Source organism: Epinephelus lanceolatus, chromosome 3 (assembly GCF_041903045.1).
Source record: "Epinephelus lanceolatus isolate andai-2023 chromosome 3, ASM4190304v1, whole genome shotgun sequence".
Classification (NCBI taxonomy): Eukaryota; Metazoa; Chordata; class Actinopteri; order Perciformes; family Serranidae; genus Epinephelus; species Epinephelus lanceolatus.
Window position 1 is genome coordinate 18437959 of NC_135736.1, and position 19215 is coordinate 18457173.

General features: G+C 41.9%; 3 protein-coding genes across 6 annotated transcripts in view; all 3 read left to right on the forward strand.

The window, feature by feature from the left end:
* Positions 1 to 298: 298 nt before the first annotated feature.
* Positions 299 to 6450, forward strand: LOC117255740 (nucleoredoxin-like protein 1). The gene is made up of 4 exons (XM_033624894.2): positions 299 to 476; positions 3203 to 3462; positions 3572 to 3661; positions 3822 to 6450. Exons 2-4 carry the CDS (start codon positions 3227 to 3229, stop codon positions 4195 to 4197), a joined length of 702 nt encoding a protein of 233 aa, XP_033480785.1. The 5' UTR covers positions 299 to 476; positions 3203 to 3226; the 3' UTR covers positions 4198 to 6450.
* A 422-nt stretch (positions 6451 to 6872) lies between these two features.
* nxnl1 (nucleoredoxin like 1) lies at positions 6873 to 8595 on the forward strand. Of its 2 annotated transcripts, XM_078166064.1 has the most exons (4): positions 6873 to 7004; positions 7355 to 7620; positions 7996 to 8085; positions 8215 to 8595. In XM_078166064.1, the coding sequence occupies exons 2-4, from the start codon at positions 7385 to 7387 to the stop codon at positions 8549 to 8551; spliced, it is 663 nt and encodes a 220-aa protein (XP_078022190.1). In that variant the 5' UTR covers positions 6873 to 7004; positions 7355 to 7384; the 3' UTR covers positions 8552 to 8595. The 2 variants fall into 2 exon arrangements, with proteins under 2 accessions (XP_078022190.1, XP_033479128.2); XM_033623237.2 differs by lacking the exon at positions 6873 to 7004 and having other exon boundaries at positions 7303 to 7620.
* A 2007-nt stretch (positions 8596 to 10602) lies between these two features.
* adgrl1b (adhesion G protein-coupled receptor L1b) overlaps positions 10603 to 19215 on the forward strand; it is a 31867-nt gene continuing 23254 nt past the window's right edge. For all 3 annotated transcript variants that reach the window (XM_033624109.2, XM_033624112.2, XM_033624111.2), the window contains exon 1: positions 10603 to 11478. The gene's annotated coding sequence lies outside the window, so the exon portion shown is untranslated. The remainder of the gene's footprint in view (positions 11479 to 19215) is intronic.

Genomic DNA, 19215 nt, shown 5'->3' on the forward strand with positions numbered 1-19215 from the left:
ACGTGAAACATGCCTGTCTGTGTTCTCTGTTTCCTGTCTGTCTTTCTTACCACCTTCTCACCTGCATGTCAGTCCTCATTTTGCAATCCAATTTGTCCTGTTACTTCATCCTTCCTTTCCACCCTCCCTTCTTCTCTTTAAGTAATAAGATTGCTACTGTTGAGCTGGAGTTTTAGGGCCCGCAGCATACACGCACACACACATGCACACACACACTCAGACACAGGAGCAACCTCTGCCCTTGAATTACAGCACTGCCACACCTCCAGCTATCTGTAATCTCCCTCAGTACAGCACAGAGTGCCAGGTAAAGAAATTACAGAGCAAGAGGTGAAGAGGCAGTGAAAGGTGTCACTAACATAAACTTTGCAGGATTTAAAGGAAGAAAGAAAACAAATCACAGAAAGAGTACAATGGCTTGAAAGAGAGAGGAACTGGATATATTTCCTTCCCTGTAGGAGTCGAGGAGTTTCAAGGTGAGGTAAATTACTTGTGGTATATGCAGCTGCCACGGCATGTACAGAGATTGATGGTCTATTAAATCCGCAACTAACAAAACAAGGCAGTGTCGCTAGTATATATCAGGTGCAATCGATCAGCTTCAAAAAGTGAACCGGATTATTGTGAAATAACTTTTCCAAATGTAGGATTTAAGCTCTGACCTTTCAGAGTCTTCCAGTAAATCCTCACTTCTTTTTTTTCTTCAGGTAAGGTGCAATGCTGCTCAATTTCAAACATATTTCTCCTACATCAGCCTTGGAAGTTTCAGTCCAGAGTTGTAGTCTCAAATAGATCTGGCACAGCTCAGAGCCAGAGAGCCAAATCTAATTTGTGAGGTTATCACTGTCAATTCACAGCCTGCAGCGACTGCGGCGACAGTGAAATACAGGCTGGCAGAGACAGATAAAGCACATTTCTGAGATGTTAGGCCTGAACTTTATTTCTATATATGAAATTTATTTCTTATGTGGTTTTTTGTTCTGAGCCATAAGTCTGCGTTTTGGAAATGCCGTCCCATAAATGGCTGATTCATCCTAGCCAGCTGATCCTGGCTGGGCTGTTGGGTTGTATTTAGATTACCTTTTCCTACAAAATCTATTGTAGCTGGCAGACTGGATCTCCTCCTGTAGGTTGCAACACAAAACTAAACATCAGTCAGTCAATGAGCAGCATCACTTAAAGGGAACCTTACTGCAAGATGCTGACATTTTTTCTTGGCCCTTCCCCTCTTAGTTCAGTGCGTCTCTTATTGCTACAGACAACCCAACCAATCAAAGGGCTTAGTGTATTTCACCAGAGTAATCCACTCAGTTTCAGTAGCTACTAAGTACATGAGTCCTGGGTACATCTGTCATAAACAAACAATTAGAGAGTAGCAGTCAGATATCAGTTTGTATCTGAAAAGCTGTGGACCTCTTTATCCTCATAAACAGCCACGTCCAGACTTAAGATCATGTGCAGAGTAATGGTGTCCCGAGAGTGAAGGCACACAGCGTCTCTTAGTGTTGTAATCCGAGCTTCTCTGTTGTTTGTTGTGGTGGACAGTCTGGCTGCATGTGCATGTTAGTGCATGTGAGTCTCTGTGAGTGTTTCCCATTGGCTAGCTAATGGCCGCCACTCATTCATTCAATCATTTCCATGTCCAGATATGACGTGCAAGGTGCCCTGCATGAGTTGGTTGTTGACGTTCTTGAACACCGTGTCAAGTTATGTCTGTTGCATGCATTGTCTTCTATTTAAAATGCACTTCTGTTTTCACAGGAAATTTAATGCTTGCATACAGTCTCTTTCAAAAACACACTGCATTGGTACAGCACTATAAATTGAAATTTTTTTGCCTTCAACAACAAAAGCACGTGGTTAGATTTCGGAAAAAAGAAGGGTTTGTCTTTATAATCTTACGAGACATGAGCACTGCTCTCCTGGGTGAAAGTCTTTGGGTTTGTCGGACCCATCCATGACCCCTCCCACCAGCCCAACTCAGACTTTCGTCGCCTTAACTTTCGTTCATGTAGAAGGGAACCATAGCTGTCACACTCTCACCTACCACGGTGGTGGAATGGCATCATAGAGCATTAGCATTCCCCCCTACGTTAGCTCTGTCAGCACTGTTGCCATTGTTAGCACTGTTTGTACTGTTGGCACCATCAGCTGCTAACTGCCAGCTTTGCCACCTCCATGTGGAGGCAATCCTCTCAGAGTCTGAATTTATCAATATGCTCTGAATGTTGCATACTGCTCCCTTAAAGAAAATGATAAACAGTAAACTGTGGTATCAGTCAATCATCAATTTCTAGACTCTTTATTTTCTGCCGATGTGTGGTAATAACAGATTAAGGTGGCAGGGATTTATTTGTTCAAATCTAGAAAGAAGATTCTTTATTCATGTATTTTTGTGGATATGCATATAAATCAATAGCATTGCTTATGAAAGCTACTTTTGTTCTTCCTCTGAGCTTCCTCTGCTGCACCAAAAATGATATTAGTGTTAACAAAAGGGCTTTATTCAGGATTAATATAGGAGAAATATAACCCATGTATAAATATCTGTCTTTGTTGTCACAGTATTAGGGGGCAGGAACAAACTCCAAAGATGGACTCCTACATGAGAATCTGCTTGTTAGACGTCTTTTTATTCAGCAACATCTGAATTAAAATCATGCCAGCTGTTAAGTTTTCTTTAATTGAGCTGCAACAGTCGGATAAGTCTAATCAAACCTCACCCACACAGTCCCAATGAAGCAGAGATTATAGTATGGTAAAACTCCTACTAAGTAACAGCTGTTTTTTCACCGAACTTTGGCTCTTGCTTACTTAGTCATAAATATTTAATACCTATGTTTTGAAACCAATTTTCAGGGGCTAATAGACCATAATGCAGTGTAGCCACAATGTGCTTTTTTTCCAGTTTGGGGGAAATAATCCATTCTCTTTCTGCTGCATTGCTACTTCTCTTCCCAAACACATATACACAGAACACAGCTGTATGCAACAACTTCACACTCTGGGATGTTGAAAGTCATTCTGGGAAATCAGTGTAAAGTTAAACTGCTGAGGCTGCACTGAAAATCTCAGATGATTTCCTAATGATGTTCAACAGCATTACCATGGATGCAAGCAAAGAACTGCACCACTCCTGATGAGATTATACATGTATATTGTAGCACAAATATACAAACCTGCATTTCGCCTTTCTCCACAGAGGCCCTTTACCCTGTCTTCCATCATGGTGGACCTGTTCCTAGACCGAGTTCTGATTGAGAACAACTGGGACCAAGATGAACTCAACACGGAGCGCGAGATCATCGGGATCCTTGAAAATCGCATCCTGTTGCTGTTCTTTGCATCGGCAGAGTGTGAAAAGTGCCAGGAGTTCCTGCCTGTTCTGAACGACTTCTTTAAGAGACTGAAAGATCCAGCGTACATTGAATACCCCAAACTGTTCGCGCTTGTCTTCATCAGGTCTCTATCTTTCCTTCTCTTCATCTCTTTGACGCACCCATGTGATTGCATGAACTTGCATTCACACTGTTTTATCATTCATAACATTTCCATTTCCATCTCTCTCCAGCTTGGACCAATCAGAGAAGCAGCAGGAGCGAGTCCTCAAAGAGCTGCACAAAAGGGTTCTGTTTTTAGCCTTTGACGACCCATATGGGAAGTAGGTGGAAAGAAAACTCAAATGTTTTTGTAAATTTACTTGTATTTCTAACCTGTTTGAGTGTATGTGTCTGAAACAACATGATGACATTTCATTGTAACTGATTAGACATGAATAACGTGCATTGCCATAACTGTGTGTGTGTTCTTCTCTTTGTCAGAGAACTGCAGGCCATGTTCAAGGTAAGGGACGTACCAACAGTTGTGGTCCTTCGTCCAGACGGCTCCGTCCTCTCTCCAAACGCTGTGCAAGACATCTGTCGTTACGGTTGCGACTGTTTCCGAGACTGGCAGGAATCAGCGGAGGTCATCGAGAGGACCTTCATGCTCAACGAGCAGTTCGAGAACCTAAACATGCGCACAGCCACTGACCCCGTGAAGAGACTCAAGTACAAGACGGAAGACGACAAGAGGAAAAAGAGATGGTGGAACTTGTGGGGGAAGGGAAAAGATGCGTATGAAGTGGAGGAGGAGAAAGATGGAGCATTTGATAGAAAGAGAAAGGAGGGAGATAAAGGACCATGGAGGAAAAGATGAAGAGAAGGAATCAAAGAAAAAAAAACATATATGAATATGTATAAGAGGCAGAGGTTTTGGTGTTGGTTGTCATAAGTCTTCAAGTAAATACTTAACTCCTGTGTTAATGATACTGCAGCCACTTTACAGGCTCTTGAAGAAACACTCAGAAATACTTGCAATGCCTGCAATGGCATGTGCAGGAGAATTCTTAAAAAATGCACACTGAAAAAAGCTCCTCTTTGCCGGAGGTATTGGCATGTAGAAGCATAACTGTGCCTCTCTGCACAGGTGACACGAAATTTGAAAAAAATGAAGCTCTAGTTTAAGAAATATACCACAATTACTTCTAACTATTGAATATTTTAATGTAGCCTACTATCTATAATTATTATTATTATCCAGTCTTATACATTGTCAATTAATGACTGAAATTAACTAAGTGTGAGTCGTTACGTTTTCAGTCTCACAGCAAATGTCATTGTTCTCATAATGTAATGTAGCCTTCATATACTATGAACACTGTACTCCAGAATCCAATTTAAACCTCCACAAATCAATATTTGTGTATTAACAGTGTTTAAAATGACGACATGTAGTGACAAAGGGGTTACTCTTGGTGACAGACCCCACCACGCAGCTCTTTTTTGGACCTTTTAAGTGTATTGTTTTTGACAAAGTGATTAAGGTCACATCCACTCCATTTTCACTTTTCAGGCAGCTGAAAAGCAAGATTATTTTTCAGCAAAAAATAATCAGCAAATAATCAGAAAGAAGTTTGTTGCCTGCCCAACAACAAATGGCAAAGGTTGGCAACTATAGCTATCATGGGTGTAGTGCTATTTGTTGAAGTAATGGAGTGCAAATGTGCATCCCCATGGTTCAGTTGTGGCTCGTTTCGAAAGTTATGTAACCACAGTCCTCCCACAGTTACAAGTTTACATACATGAGTCTATACTATATATAACTATAACATACATCCTCATCGCAACTTGTCAAATACCGCCGTTTTGTCAGTGGGCCCACATGTCAAAATATAATGTGCCAGGTACCCTCCTGTGTCAGTTTTGGATGTTTAGGGACAGTGTGTCAATGCATGCTTGTTATATGCATTGTGTCTTTTCAGAACACACTTCCCTTTTCACAGGAAATGTACAGTTTCTGCTCATCACATGCATACAGTCTTTTTCAAAATAAAATTACAGCAAGTGTAAAACACATTATTTTTAGGGTTATTTCCTTAAGTTTAAACAACAAAAACACGTGGTAAGGTTTAATTAGAAACATCATGGTTTAGCTTAAAATAATTGCCGTTGTTACAAGCATCATGTAACATCACGAGACATACATCACCTCCGTTGCATGCTACACATACTAGCACTGACTGACAAAAATGATGGTATTTGATGAGTTGGGAGTGGGACCAGACTGACTATAAATTTAAAATGAAAGCATGTTTTGTTGCCTCTTTATCTTTACTAGTTAGGCTATGTATAGACAGAGAAAAATTAATTCAGTGTGCCACTGAAAGGCTACTGCTGCTACCGGCAACATGTAAGATGAAACATTTTCTTGTATGTTATTTAATGCATAAGTTGATGTCATGAATCAGTCAGCACAGCTAGGATAACCATCCCTTTTGTTTTTATTGTCTCTCTTACATAACATATGCTTTGGAGACTATTGGATCTTCAAGTGCTTTAAAATGTCTATGAATTTCAGATGAATCATGCAAACTGTGACTATTGTAGCCTATGTCCTCACTTGGAGAAAGAAAGTGTTGAAGCCTTGTTTCAGTGCACTCAGGCAACACTACACCCCTGATAGCTAGTAAAGAAAGTCACACATCTTGCAGCTAAAAAACCACATATTTTTCTCATGGGTCGGTAGAGGCCAAACCAGAAAAAAGGACAGTGAAGGCTGGAGATATTTCAAATGAATGATAATGTTGCTCCATGTCTGTTTAATTAATGTTTAAAACTAAGAAGTTTGCTAAGTCATGGTAATAATGTGTTACGGCTGTCTTTGTGGAGTTTTTATGCCCCCAAGTGGCCAAAAAGATGATTGCAGCTCTGAACTAAATTTAGGCGCTGGCGCCTGCTGGTGTTTTCAAATCAAAATTAATATTTTGTCAAGCACTGTGTGTCTGTTATTTATTTTTAGCATTATTTTGCCATGTTAAATATGGCGTGTCTCTTGAGCTAATTTCTATTTTGTTATTAAATATTATAAGTTGTTATATAAAAGTTGTATGGATCTACAAAAGCAATAAAGTCTTGATTCTGCAAACACAAACTTTGTGTGTGTGTCACTGCTGTGGCTTCATGGCCATATTGTGTCGTTCCCTGCAGAGTGAATCAAGCTATCACCAACGCACATTCCCTGTGGTTCTGTTCCTCCATTAGTTACTGAATAATAAAGGTCTCACTGTGGCTCACTTCATTAAGGTCTTTTTATTTTTTCAAGCATGTCTCTCATTCTGTAATTTCTATGCTTTCTGGCTCAGTCACTTCCTTCACACACACACACACAGTCACAGTGAGCACTTCATGTCTCTTGTCCCTCTGTCACCTTGTCTTTCAATCCCTCCCTCCCAGACAGAGGAGGGGAGGTGGAGCACAGAGACACAAAGGGAGAAGGGAGTGAGCAGCTACTGCCGTCAAGGTGAAGGAGACACAGTCAATGAGTGAATGTGGTATAAAGTGACAGGCTGGGAACTGATTCAAGTACGACCCAGGAGGAGTTGAAAAGAAAGAAAAAAAACTATATTTTGAAGGCTGTTTTCTTTTTGGATTTGCGGCCTCAAGGGGAGATAATATTTGTGAGAGGTAAGCAACTGTGAGGATTATCCGATTTAACAGCAAGCAAGATGGGCTCATATGATTAATGGGACATCTGTAATTCTGACTGAGAGGAAACATAGCATCTAATTTATAGGCCAGAGTCTTTAAATAATACAGTATGCAAGATAAACCTTTGCAAAAGCAGAAACTCTTTCAGATATTCTCAAGAGTGTTATAGCTGTTAGTCTGTGCTCTCTTCATGTTTGGCACTGATATGCATGAATGTGAAAAACCCTGACAACTGTCTCTTTCTGTTTATGTCCTTTCACTTCATGTTGTGCATGATGTCCAAGTCAAACCAATGTATATAAATAGTTTTTTCATCCCTCCCTAAGCCCCAGTCCTCCTTCCTGTGACACCTCATCATGGTGGACCTGTTCGTTGACCGGGTCCTGGTGAAAAACAACAAGGACCAGGATGAGCTGGACACAGAACGAGAGATCGTCATGCGCCTGCAGAACCGCATCCTGATGCTCTTCTTTGCATCTGCTGCATGTGAGAGCTGCCAGCAGTTTGCTCCCACGCTCGCCGACTTCTTCAAAAGATTGACAGATGAATTTTATGTGGACCGCGCTGCTCAGCTTGTTCTCCTGTATATTAGGTACAACACACACACAAAAGGACACACATTAAGGTGTTGCTGAAGCTTACAGATTCTCAAAACCAAAACCTATACTTAATGTACTTAGCTGCTCAGCTACTACCCTTATCCTATCCTAAATTAAAACATCTTCATCATCTGTGTACACATTCTGTGTGCACAAGTGCGGCAGCATACGGTACATGTATTAATCCCCACTGTATCTCTTGGAAAGGACAAGGAAAATAAAATAGTCTTGTCCTAGTTATAGCCAAACATTCCTATTTTGTGAGAGCTAAATGTCCTCATAAGGCAGGATAACACAGATAAGCAAACATTTGCATAGCTTTTCTAGACTTGGAGTCTATCTCTCTCCCTTTTTCTTTCATCCATCAGTTTGGACCAGTCAGAGGAACAGCAAGAAAGCTTCCTCAAAGAGCTGCCCAAGAAGTGCCTGTTCCTGGCCTATGAGGACCCCTACAGGAGGTGTGTGGGTTTGGCCATTTAGTTGTGTGCACAACCTGCTGGTGGATGATTGAAGTGTAAATATACCTTGCTGTATAAACCTATTAGCTGTATGCCAATGTGTGTGCCAGTGTGTGCGTGTGTCCACAGGGAGCTGGAGGCCATGTTTAATGTGCAGGAGCTACCCACAGTGGTGGTGCTGCGGCCCGACTGCTCCATCCTCATCCCGAATGCAGTGGAGGAGATACTCGGCCTCGGCCCGGGCTGTTACCGTAACTGGCAGGAAGCGGCGGAGCTCATTGACAGGAACTTCATGATCAATGAGGACTTTGAGGAGAAGTCCATGCGAAGCTTGAGTGACCCGGTGAGAAGGCTGAAGTACAAGGTGGAAGACGAGAAGAAGAAGAACAAGAAGAAAAAGCGCAAAGGGTGGGGTAGAGGTGGAGAGGAAGATGCAGAGGTGGATGGAGGAGGGCCTTCATGGTGATGGAGGCCAAGAACAAGAGGACAAGACTGAGAGTTTCTCCAAAAGTTGCCATGATTAGCAATTAAAGCTTTGTTTCAAAGATTCCTACTGATGCTGCAAATGTGACAGTGTTTTATTTAAAGGGACAGTTCACTCCAAAATTAAAAATACAAATTTTTCCTCTACCTGTAGTGCTATTTATCAGTCCAGATTGTTTTAGTGTGAGTTGCTGAGTGTTGGAGATATTGGCTGTAGAGATGTCTGCCTTCTCTCCAATATAATGGAACTAGATGGCACTCTGCTTGTGGTGTTTAAAGCGCCAAAAAAATACATTTGAAAAACTCAACAGCAATGTCTCTTTCCAGAAGTTATGACCCAGTTACTCAAGATAATCCACACACCTTGTTGTGAGCAGTTAGGAACTATTTTCTTTTTACTGAGGTGCACCTGCCAACCATATCAATGCGCAGAAGGAAGTGTGCATCTACTCATGGATGAGAGGCCACAAGCCAAATGCCATATAGTTCCATTATATTGAAGAGAAAGGCAGACATCTCTATGGCTGATATCTCCAGCACTCGGCAACTCACACCAAAATTATCTGGACTGATGAATAGTACTACAGGTATGAAGAAAAATATGTATTTTAGATTTTGGAGTGAACCGTCCCTTTAACAAAACTAAACCTCTTTCAGAGCTCAATATCAGAAAATACAGACAAATCTAATCTTACTGAAGAGGTAGAAATGTCAGACTGATGTTACTATGACTAGATTCAGCACCCATGTATGAAGTCTTACTGCAAACATATTACCCATATAAGTGGGTGTGGAAATGCCAACAACCAATAAAAAGTAATTTAAAACACTATCTAAAGGAACACTGAATGCTGCTAACCAATGCTGACCTCAGCTTAGAAGTGGCTGTCTTTAATATATCTGAAAGCTGCCAAGTACACAGTCAAGCCAAGCTTAGGTCTGAGCCAAGTCTTACCATTATGGCTTGTTTTATTACTCCCCGGAGATTATTCTAACCATTTCCTCATTTTCAGCGACACAGCACTGTAATGCTCTCCCCCCCACCTGCTTCTTTTTGCATGATAATTTGCACCACCCAATCAAAACACATCACGCATAATCTGACATCAATGAATTATTCAGCGCCATTAAAATAATTTTGTTAGTGACTGTTGTGCTTTGAGTGTTTATGAAGTCTAGTTCCACTTTACAGGCTACACAAGAAGCAATCAGAGCCATTCAAAGGCAGTCAAGTGAAATTATGGAGAAACCGGCTTTTCGAAATAATCAGTGATTTCCTCTGACATGACTCATCCTCTTTCAAGCCAAGGACTGTGTTTAGCCTTTGCACACTTCCTCGCACATGTAAACTGCATGAGTGATGCTTTTATGAGATCAGTCAGTTATCTCCCATCCATCCTCTATCCTCTGAGTGACCCGGGCCGTCACTGCATGCTGACATTACTCCTCAAATGCAAATACAAAAAGCAGTTTTTTGCATTGTAGGACTAATGGCAGTAATGGCAGGAACAGATGGGATAAACATGCTTCTGCAGGGGCATGATGAAACCAGCATGTCATCAGGTGTCATCAAGGTGTGACTGGTTGATGGGTTTGACATATACATTGCAGTGACATGATGATGTAGCTGTTGCTCAAAGCAAAGCTCCTCCTGTAAGGTTAATAGAAATGTTGCAAATGCCTGTGCCTGCTGGATGTGCACAGGCATGCACGACAAACACAATAGCTCCCCTTTCTGCATGTTCCTGCCATGGGAGAAACGCTAAACCTAAATCCGAGCTGGCCAGACCTGTAAAAAGACACAGCGGCCTAAATAAACATGAGCCGCTGTTTGTTCCATATTCCTGTGCCTTTTGCCTACACAGCAGCTTATTGTTGCTCACTCAGACAAACCTTGGTAATATAGTCGAAGCCCCCATCTCTCCCTGCCTCTCTGCACACACGCGCACACACAAACACACACACGTGCGCACACAAAGGCACGCCAACACACGCGTTGCGCGCTCTCGAGTGCAGAACGCGCAACAAGCGGACCAGCGGATGGAGAGAGGGAGAGAGAGCCAGAAGAAGAAGAAGAAGAGAGAAGGACGGATGCAAGGCGAGGCCAGGAGCAGAAAACCACATCTCTCCTGACTGTCCAGTTGTCTTTTTGTTTTTTATCACAGCGTCACCTCATAGCGCGATTCCTGCCTTTTTTTAAACAAAAAAAAGCCTGATATTTCCCTTGTATCCGTCCTGATGTGCTGCTGCGCCTCATCACGATTCTTCAAGGATATGCAAAGCGGCTGTCATCACGTCGACGCTATTTGCCAATAAATGCAAGGATGTAATATCGGGAGGCTGTGATCAACGATGACAAACGACGACCGGGCTTAATGAGCTGTAGAAATCGACGGAGGGAGACGGAGCAGCTCGGGTCCGTGCGTTAATTTGCGCCTAATTATTGTTTTCGTGTGCGATCGCGTATTTTCCTTCCCCCTGGTCCATCGGAGCTGTAAGGCCTATAGCCCGCACCGTCTCTGGACATGAAACCCGTGGGAATTATGATACCAACGTGCCGCGCAGTCACACACAAGCACAGCGGGGAAGACATCGAGCCTCGACAGGACGGAGGGAGGGTGTGAGGTCCAGCAGAGCAGAGCCCTGCACAGTGCGCTGATCACAGGAGGAGGACGCCCAGTTGTTGTTGGACACATCGCGCTAATGACTGCCGTATAGCCCCAGCAGGTATCGCCCACCACCATTTCCACACTGAATATTTGGTTTTATTTTTTCATGCATCGGGCAGAGCGGAGAGGGAGAAAAGGAGGAGAGTACAGTGGGTGCACGAGGGCGCGGAGAGACGGGATGCGGGAGACGCAGTGAGCGAGGAGGAGGAGGAGGAGGAGGAGGGAAACCGGAGGATTGACGGTAAGATATGGATATAGGCTATGAGGATGCACCCCGCCCCTCCTCTCTCTTTCTTTCTCCCTCTCCCTCTCACATGCTCACGCGCACATACATGATCAATGCCTGAGAAGACAGCAGAGGTGCTTTGCTCCTCTGCTGCTGCTGCTGTCAAGGGCCATTTGATCACTGAGGGACAGGGATCTGATGGGCTGCCTTTGCAGGGCCTCATACTGCTGGCTGCCATTAAGAGCTGGGTCAGTAGTATAGGAGTGTGAGGCATGGGTGCTGTGAAATATTCATGGGCACGTGATTAGCCTCCTCTGGGCCTCAGAGGGGAGTGCAGCAGGGGGAAAGTGGCATAATGACTCAGGGTGTCCCACGCTGGCCCACCAGAGGGGTCTGTCACGAGTGGGCTGAATATGCTCATTACAGTCACACACATCATCACACTCCTTCATTGCAGTGTCTGGTATGCTGCAGTGCAAAGTGGTGTAAACACACACACACACACACACACAAAGGAGGTATAAATGCAAGGTTTGGTTGGATGGTTGGTTGGAATGTTTGCTGGTTTTGGTTTGCTGATTCACCACAGATGGGAGCATGAGGAGGAAAGAGGAAGAGAGCGCAGAGAGAGAGTGAGAGTCCATTATCAATATTTCAGAGTGGGGATGAGAGGACTGGGTCAGTGGAGGAGGCCAGCCAGGGAGTGCAGGAGCGACTACAAGGATGAGAAAACAGAGAGAGATGGAGAGGAGGAAAGGAGACAAATGAAGGGTGGAGGAGGAGAGGGATGAGAGGAGAAAGAGAGACGGCTCAGTGGCTGACAGGACTCTTGTGCCGGGCTTGTAACCTTGAGTGTGTGTGCTGAGGTATTGTGTGGAGTGAAAAGGACGATTGATTTGATCTGATTTATATGTGGAAATGTTAGTGAAAACACATTTTAATAAGCTGACTCACGTAGTTGTGTGTGTGTGTGTGTGTGTGTGTGTGTGTGCCGTGCATGTAGATGGGACACAGAAAACAGAGGTAAGGAGGTTTGTTTCCATGTAGGGATCATTTACATTAACCACTGAGGACAAAAAAAAAGAAATCTGATTTGCTTAAACCACTCAGACACGCACATATGCATGCGCGCACACACACACACACACACACAATTTGGATGGATTTGACTTGTAAAACGCACCAGATTTGTCTCTTTTCTCCTCAGACCACCTCACACAGGTTCCTATCATGTCTCTTTGCATCAGTCAGACACACTGAGTCAGTCTCCTTGCCTGTGCTGTGAGCGTGAGCGCAGGCCCTTTCAGAGCTGGGGGCGGATTTATTAGTGTAATATCAATATCTTGATATGAGATGAGACGTCAGCTGGGATTTGACTTATTACAATATTGCAACAGTTATTTTCATCATTGATTATTTTTCAAAAATGGTTCATTAACCTGAAATGAATGTTTTGTCTATAAAACAGAAAAAATAGATAGCCCAGGGTGATGTCAGGTTGATTTGTTCAGTCAAAAACCTCCACTGTAATATGTCAGAGAAAAATAATGCAGCAAACCCTTACATTTGAGACGTAGAAGCCAGTGAGCATTTTTTTGCTCGTAAGGTTATTGAAATGAGAGATCACTTGTAAAAAGCTGCAAATTGATTTTCTTCATTCAAATAGCTGCTGTAAGTTAGATGTAGAGCCGTACAGTTGTGTTTTCCTAGCAGTGTTAGAGATAAGTGAAGCAATTATCTGAGCTTAACAGACTGTTGTAGTGAAAGAAAATGAGCAGTAATGACCATCATAACCATACTTTTTTTTTTTTTACTCAAAATCTTGCATGTCAATGTCCCTAAAAGTCCTCTGCAAAAACATTTTGAGCATCAAACACGTACATTTCCTGCATTCTGGTGTATTATTATGCACCAATTTGTGCCTTTTCTTCATTATTTTATGGTGTCAATGTCTTAAATTTTGTCAAAATAAAAGTCCACTGCTATTTTTGTGTTTTTATTGAGAGGGACAAATGCACGTGTCCCCTCCTCCATTTTCTGAAAACCCATGTGAGAAACAGTTTGGATAAAATAACCAGGCAATCATTTCGGAAAACCCACTCTTGTCCAGGTGCTGAGTCCAAAAACTGTACAGTAATTTCTGTTAGTCAAAGCCTCAAAACATTGCAGGATCTCCCTTTAAATCCATCTCAGTATAGCGTTTGGAGCCCAGAGTGGCTCCTCATCAGACACAGAGGTACGTGATGAAATAAGCAGACATGCCTGCTTTTGGTTGAACAATTTTTCAAAGGACATCGTCCATCTTGTGAATGGTATGCCAAAATTTCTGTGATCTTACTGTATATATGTTCCTATAGTCTAAACCTATTGACAAGCTCTAGCCTGTTTTAGCGTCCTGCAAACAAAAGCAGCTGGATGCACTCGGCTCTGCTCTGTCACACCTCCGTCAGTTATTTCAACGGAAAGCAGAAGCAGCTTTTGTAGCCATGACTTTGAGTCACACCTCAGGACCACAATGCTGTTTTCTCTCCAGGGGTTTGTTTTGTCTCAGTTGAAACAGCTCATATTATAGTAACATGTCACGCTGACACACAAATCATATTAAGTGCAAAGAGGCAGGTCAGGACATACAGTGCAACAGACAACGCACAACACTGTAACTGCTTTGAATACTCGTCATGTTATATTTCCAGTAAGGCGTTGCAGTCACTTAAAATGTTCACACACACTCCCTTAATTCTCAAACTCTCCATGACAACGCGCATTCAGGCAGCAAGTGTTCGTACATTACTACATCTGTAAACGTGTCATGTGTTTGACATTAGCAGACAATTATGAATTATTAATCAACCCCAATACATTTGGTTCCCGGTTACTTCAGATATACTTCAGATATTGGAAAATACATTTTCCAGGAAATGCAACATCCTTTTGACCTTTACTGCAGCATTTGCCTGCTGTTTTATTGTGCAAGCCAAGAACAGTGTGCGGGGGTTAATTACAGCAACACAGTGGTGCCACTGCCACAGTAGTACCTGTAATTGCTGCTCCTATACAGGTGAGTCACATACAGGTAAATACCCTGTTTCACAGAATATGTAATTTGGTTTTGGATATGGTGCCTTTTCTGCAAAAATCTATTGAGATTAAAAATTGGATATTTCCACAAAGCAGTTCTTCTCAATAATTTGCAGTGTTGCCCATAATAACCTAATACACTGGAGATACATTCAGTGTAGCAAAATCCCTTAGTAATCCTAGTACTCTTCATACTGGCTGTGATAAATTGGGAACAAAATCTGCATTCCTCGTTCTGTTCAAAAATGCATTGTAAAGTTCAGCTGAAGCCAATATGAGGCTTCAGCAGTCAACACAAAGAGGTCATTTTGTACTAAAAGGACAAACTTGTGGAAGATAGCCATTTAATTGGTGTGAGTCAGACGGCAAGAAATGGTTTCTGGTGGCTGGCTCTAGTTAACGAGCCTCTGCATCGACACAGCAGATAAAGCAGGAGACTGTGGATGCAAGAGGCTGTTCATCCGGCACCACTGGAGCTGTAGCAAACACTGTTGCTGTTAGCTGCAGGAGCTAGGCAGCGCCTCCGCTCAAGTGTACATGTTAGCTGAAGCTGAACTTACATTTCAATTTCAATTTTATTTATGAAGCCCAATATCACAAATTCCAATTTGCCTCAGAGGGCTTTACAGCACACGACATCCCTCTGTCCTTGGACCCTCACAGCTCTCAAAAAAAACCCTTTAACAGGGGAAAAAAATGAATTAGCGGTGTCATGATACACTGATACTGATGATATAAGTGAAATCTGAAAATTATATCTTGATATGATGCTAGTTATATACATATGATGATACTGTGTAAATTGTCCAATGACTCTTAAATCATTTGCGTTTCTTTATGATCCCATTTTGTCTCCCTCCCCTAATGTCATCTGGTTTCCTTTTCAGTATCCATTAAGTGTAATTGCTCTTTTTGTATGATTTTTTCAGCTATGGTTACAGGCTCCCTCTTCACCTCCTTACACTCGTATTTTAAGTGTAATTAATTTGCCAAAAAAAGGACAAAATGCACAATTAATTAAGTGAGAGGTGAATTTGACTGATCGTGTTTTTTTAAAACCTTGTGTAGATATTGCCAAATATTGTTATCCCAAAGTCTTTTGGCTCCGATAATCATGTAATGAACATCTGTAATCATGCCAGCCCTAAAATGGATTAATAATTTGTCATTGCATAATACATCAATGCATTTTCTGCCACTTATCAAGGTCTAGGACCTGTTAATTTATGTAGTTATATAACTATGAAATGCTGTTATATAGTGCTGTGAAGAACTGAACAAAAGAGATATGATAATAAACGATTCCAGGCCATATTGGCTCCACTGCTTTTACACCATACATTTATTCTTTGGCCAGTATGATATAAGGGGCAACCTCCAGGACTGAAAAATGATGTCAACCCACAAGTGCCAAAAGCTGCAGTTCCACTAATGGCCACATGAGGCTGGCTCCACAAGCCAGTCAATCAAATGCCTAACTTAAAAGAAATGGCCACTTTAGAATGAAAACAGTACTGACTGACCCTCATGCCGACAAGAAGTCCAGTGTCGTTTTTTAATCCACAAAACTCGTTCGGGGTATCGGAGGATAACAGCTAGCCGGAATAACAGCTACACTTGAAGTGCATGGAACCCACATTTTGAAAATGTAATAAAACTCCGCTAATGCATTTCAAAAACTTCAGACTTCCGTCGTAATCCAAGTGCCCTGAAGCCGCGGCATGCAAAATTGACTTGAAAAGACATAATTTACTCCACTTTAATAGCATAATTTCTCACCGTGGTCAGCAGGCTGCTGTGTTTACATGGCGAGACTCAAGAACTAGCACCACCACTAGCTATCAGCTAGTCTCGCGCGAGTTGCCATGTAAACACAACACGCCTGCAGGGCAGGCTAACTGACCACGGTGAGAAATTATGCTATTAAAGTGGAGTAAATTACGTCTTTTCAAAATAAATTTTGCATGCCGCGGCTTCAGGGCACTTGGATTACGACAGACAAGCCGTTCTGACGTTTTTGAAATGCATTAGCGGAGTTTTATTACATTTTCAAAATGTGGGTTCCGTGCACTTCAAGTGTAGCTGTTATTCCGGCTAGCTTTTATCCTCCGATACCCCGAACAAGTTTTGTGGATTAAAAAACTACACTGGACTTCTTGTCCGCATGAGGGTCAGTAAGTACTGTCTGTATTTTCATTCTAAAGTGGCCATTTCCTTTAAAAGCCAAAATAAACATGTTTACAGCCTGGTACAGTTTTGGTTTCTATAGCTAATTTCTGCTGCTGTTGCTGCTGAAACCAGCAAATATTGGTCATTTTTGCTTAAAAAATTGGGATTATTTGTTTTATAAAATAGTTTTTCAGATCACTAATTGTGATAGTTCTTGCCAATATGCAAGTCATAATTAAGACTGGGAAAAACAGATTTATCTGAAAACCAAACAAAATGTTGGTTACACCTCACATCAGCCAAAGGCCATCGTTAAATGTAATTAAACCAAGATTTACTGGATTTGGTGTTAACTGCACAATATTATAATCCTCACACCGCCAACTGTGTAATCATATAATCATCCTGACAAGATGTTAACACGGGATCTCTTCCCTCCGAGCAGCATAGGTTACTCATCAGTTCAGAGAAGACACAATTACAGCAACAAATAAGCCTTTCAATGTACATATACGTGTGTTTTAAGACTTATTAAAAGAAGCCTGTGAACCTTTTCTTTAAGATTCACTCTGTAGTCTTGTGCATGGTGATCTATTCTACTTCATATTGTATGGTGATCAGGTGAAAACACAACAATGATAAATGACCAAACACCCCTGAAATTCTCATACACCCAGAAAGTGCTTATAGGGCACTAAGACACAGTGTGCTTTTAACTCCGCAAGCGAGTGCTGAGGGCAGGATTACAATCTTGATAAATATGTGAGGGAACGTATCAATGTTTAATCAACCTTCCTGCAGTCTTTAGAAGAGACTCACTTCTTTAGGTGAAAGAAAATCAAATGACTTCTCACACAAAACTGATGCAGATACACATGTAGAACAGTACAGGAGGAGGGTTTTCTGCTTCCTTGGCCTCCTGTATTATAAATATGTATTAGGATCACAGATATTTGTTCAGTTTGGTGTTTCAGCAGAGGACTATAATGTGAAAACGGATGCTAACATCATAAAAACAAGCAGCGGATGACTTTGAGAATGACTTTTAAAGCATGATCTGCATATATCTGCAAGCAATTTACCATCATGTCCCTCATGCAGTATATACACTAATGCTCTCAGGGGTGTCCAGCATGCAGTTTGGGTCGTAATGCTCTGAACTTGTCTCTGAGCGTCGCCTGTATTTCCTGCCTGCAACAAGCGAATGATTGACAGAGGGCGACACCTCCATTCCCCAGAGTCATGCATCGACCAGACAAACATACAGGCTCTAAAACCCTGTAAGTGGCTTTGACTGCGGTGAGTAGGCCTCAGCCCTCTGGGAGCTGTAGAGGTCAATGGTCTGAAACAGGCTCACAGTCACACAGGGCACCGCAGTGTGTCCGCTTTTAAGCCTTAAATATCATCGACAGCGACAAGGAAATGCTCAACACCGCCGTTATTAAAAAAGTGTTTCAGCCAATAAAACTAGAAGTCTAACCTCTCTGTCTCGCCCTCATCTACTGATTGCTCTCCATCACTCACACACACTCTCACACACATTCATTCTTCCATTAGGAACATAACGCTACAAGGCTGTTTTGTCACTTTGTGCTTTATAGCGATCTGCCCTCAGGCACTGATAGCTCTCAGACCAAAGGAGGGGGAGGTTACTCTCTCTTTCTCTCCCTTTCTCTCTCTCTGTTGATTTTATGGCCTCCGCCTCCGATCGTGTGAATCTTTGTACCTGGCATGATTTCACATTGGTTTGAATGATTTCCGACAGGCTGACTTTAATGGCTCTCAGGTATCATTTGCTTCCCACAGCAGTGAGTCAGTCAATTTTCTTTCTTATTTATTGCTTAAATTTCGGAGGAGTCAAACCACACAGGATTCTCTTGGCAGACTCCTGTTTGACATCTCTGCCATTAAGGGCTGAAAGCTAACATCATCTTCTTTATTAATTATCCACCGTTTATTTTTTGATTAACTGATTAAAGGTGTATTTATTCTAAGAAATGTCAGAGGATAGAGAAAATGAAGACTGCTCGACAAATATACTGCAGAGATATTGAATTCTGCGACAGCCTAACAATAGTCATTAGCATATGTCTTCAAAATCATAAATAAACATAGTAAATTTCCATTATTATTATTATTATTAATACTGATGCTAGTACTACAGTGTACTGCAGTTCTGGATGTGGTTTGTCCAAATGGTGTTGCCGTACCTCAGCAGAACATGAATCACAGGCGTAATCAACTTACATTAATGTCTTTATTACATAATATATGTGTCAGAAAGCCCATGTGAGGCCTGAGAAGAGTGTCATTAATGTATGTTGTGCTGACAGCAGTAGCTTTCATTTACTGTATATTCATATATGTAGTGTAGCAGTACTTACATATGATACATAATGTAATATAATTGGAAATTAGTTTCCAAATTTTGAAATGTTTTCCTGATCCCCCCGGCACACTTGGTACACCTCAATGTTGACTCCATGGCTACAGCCTGGCAAAGAT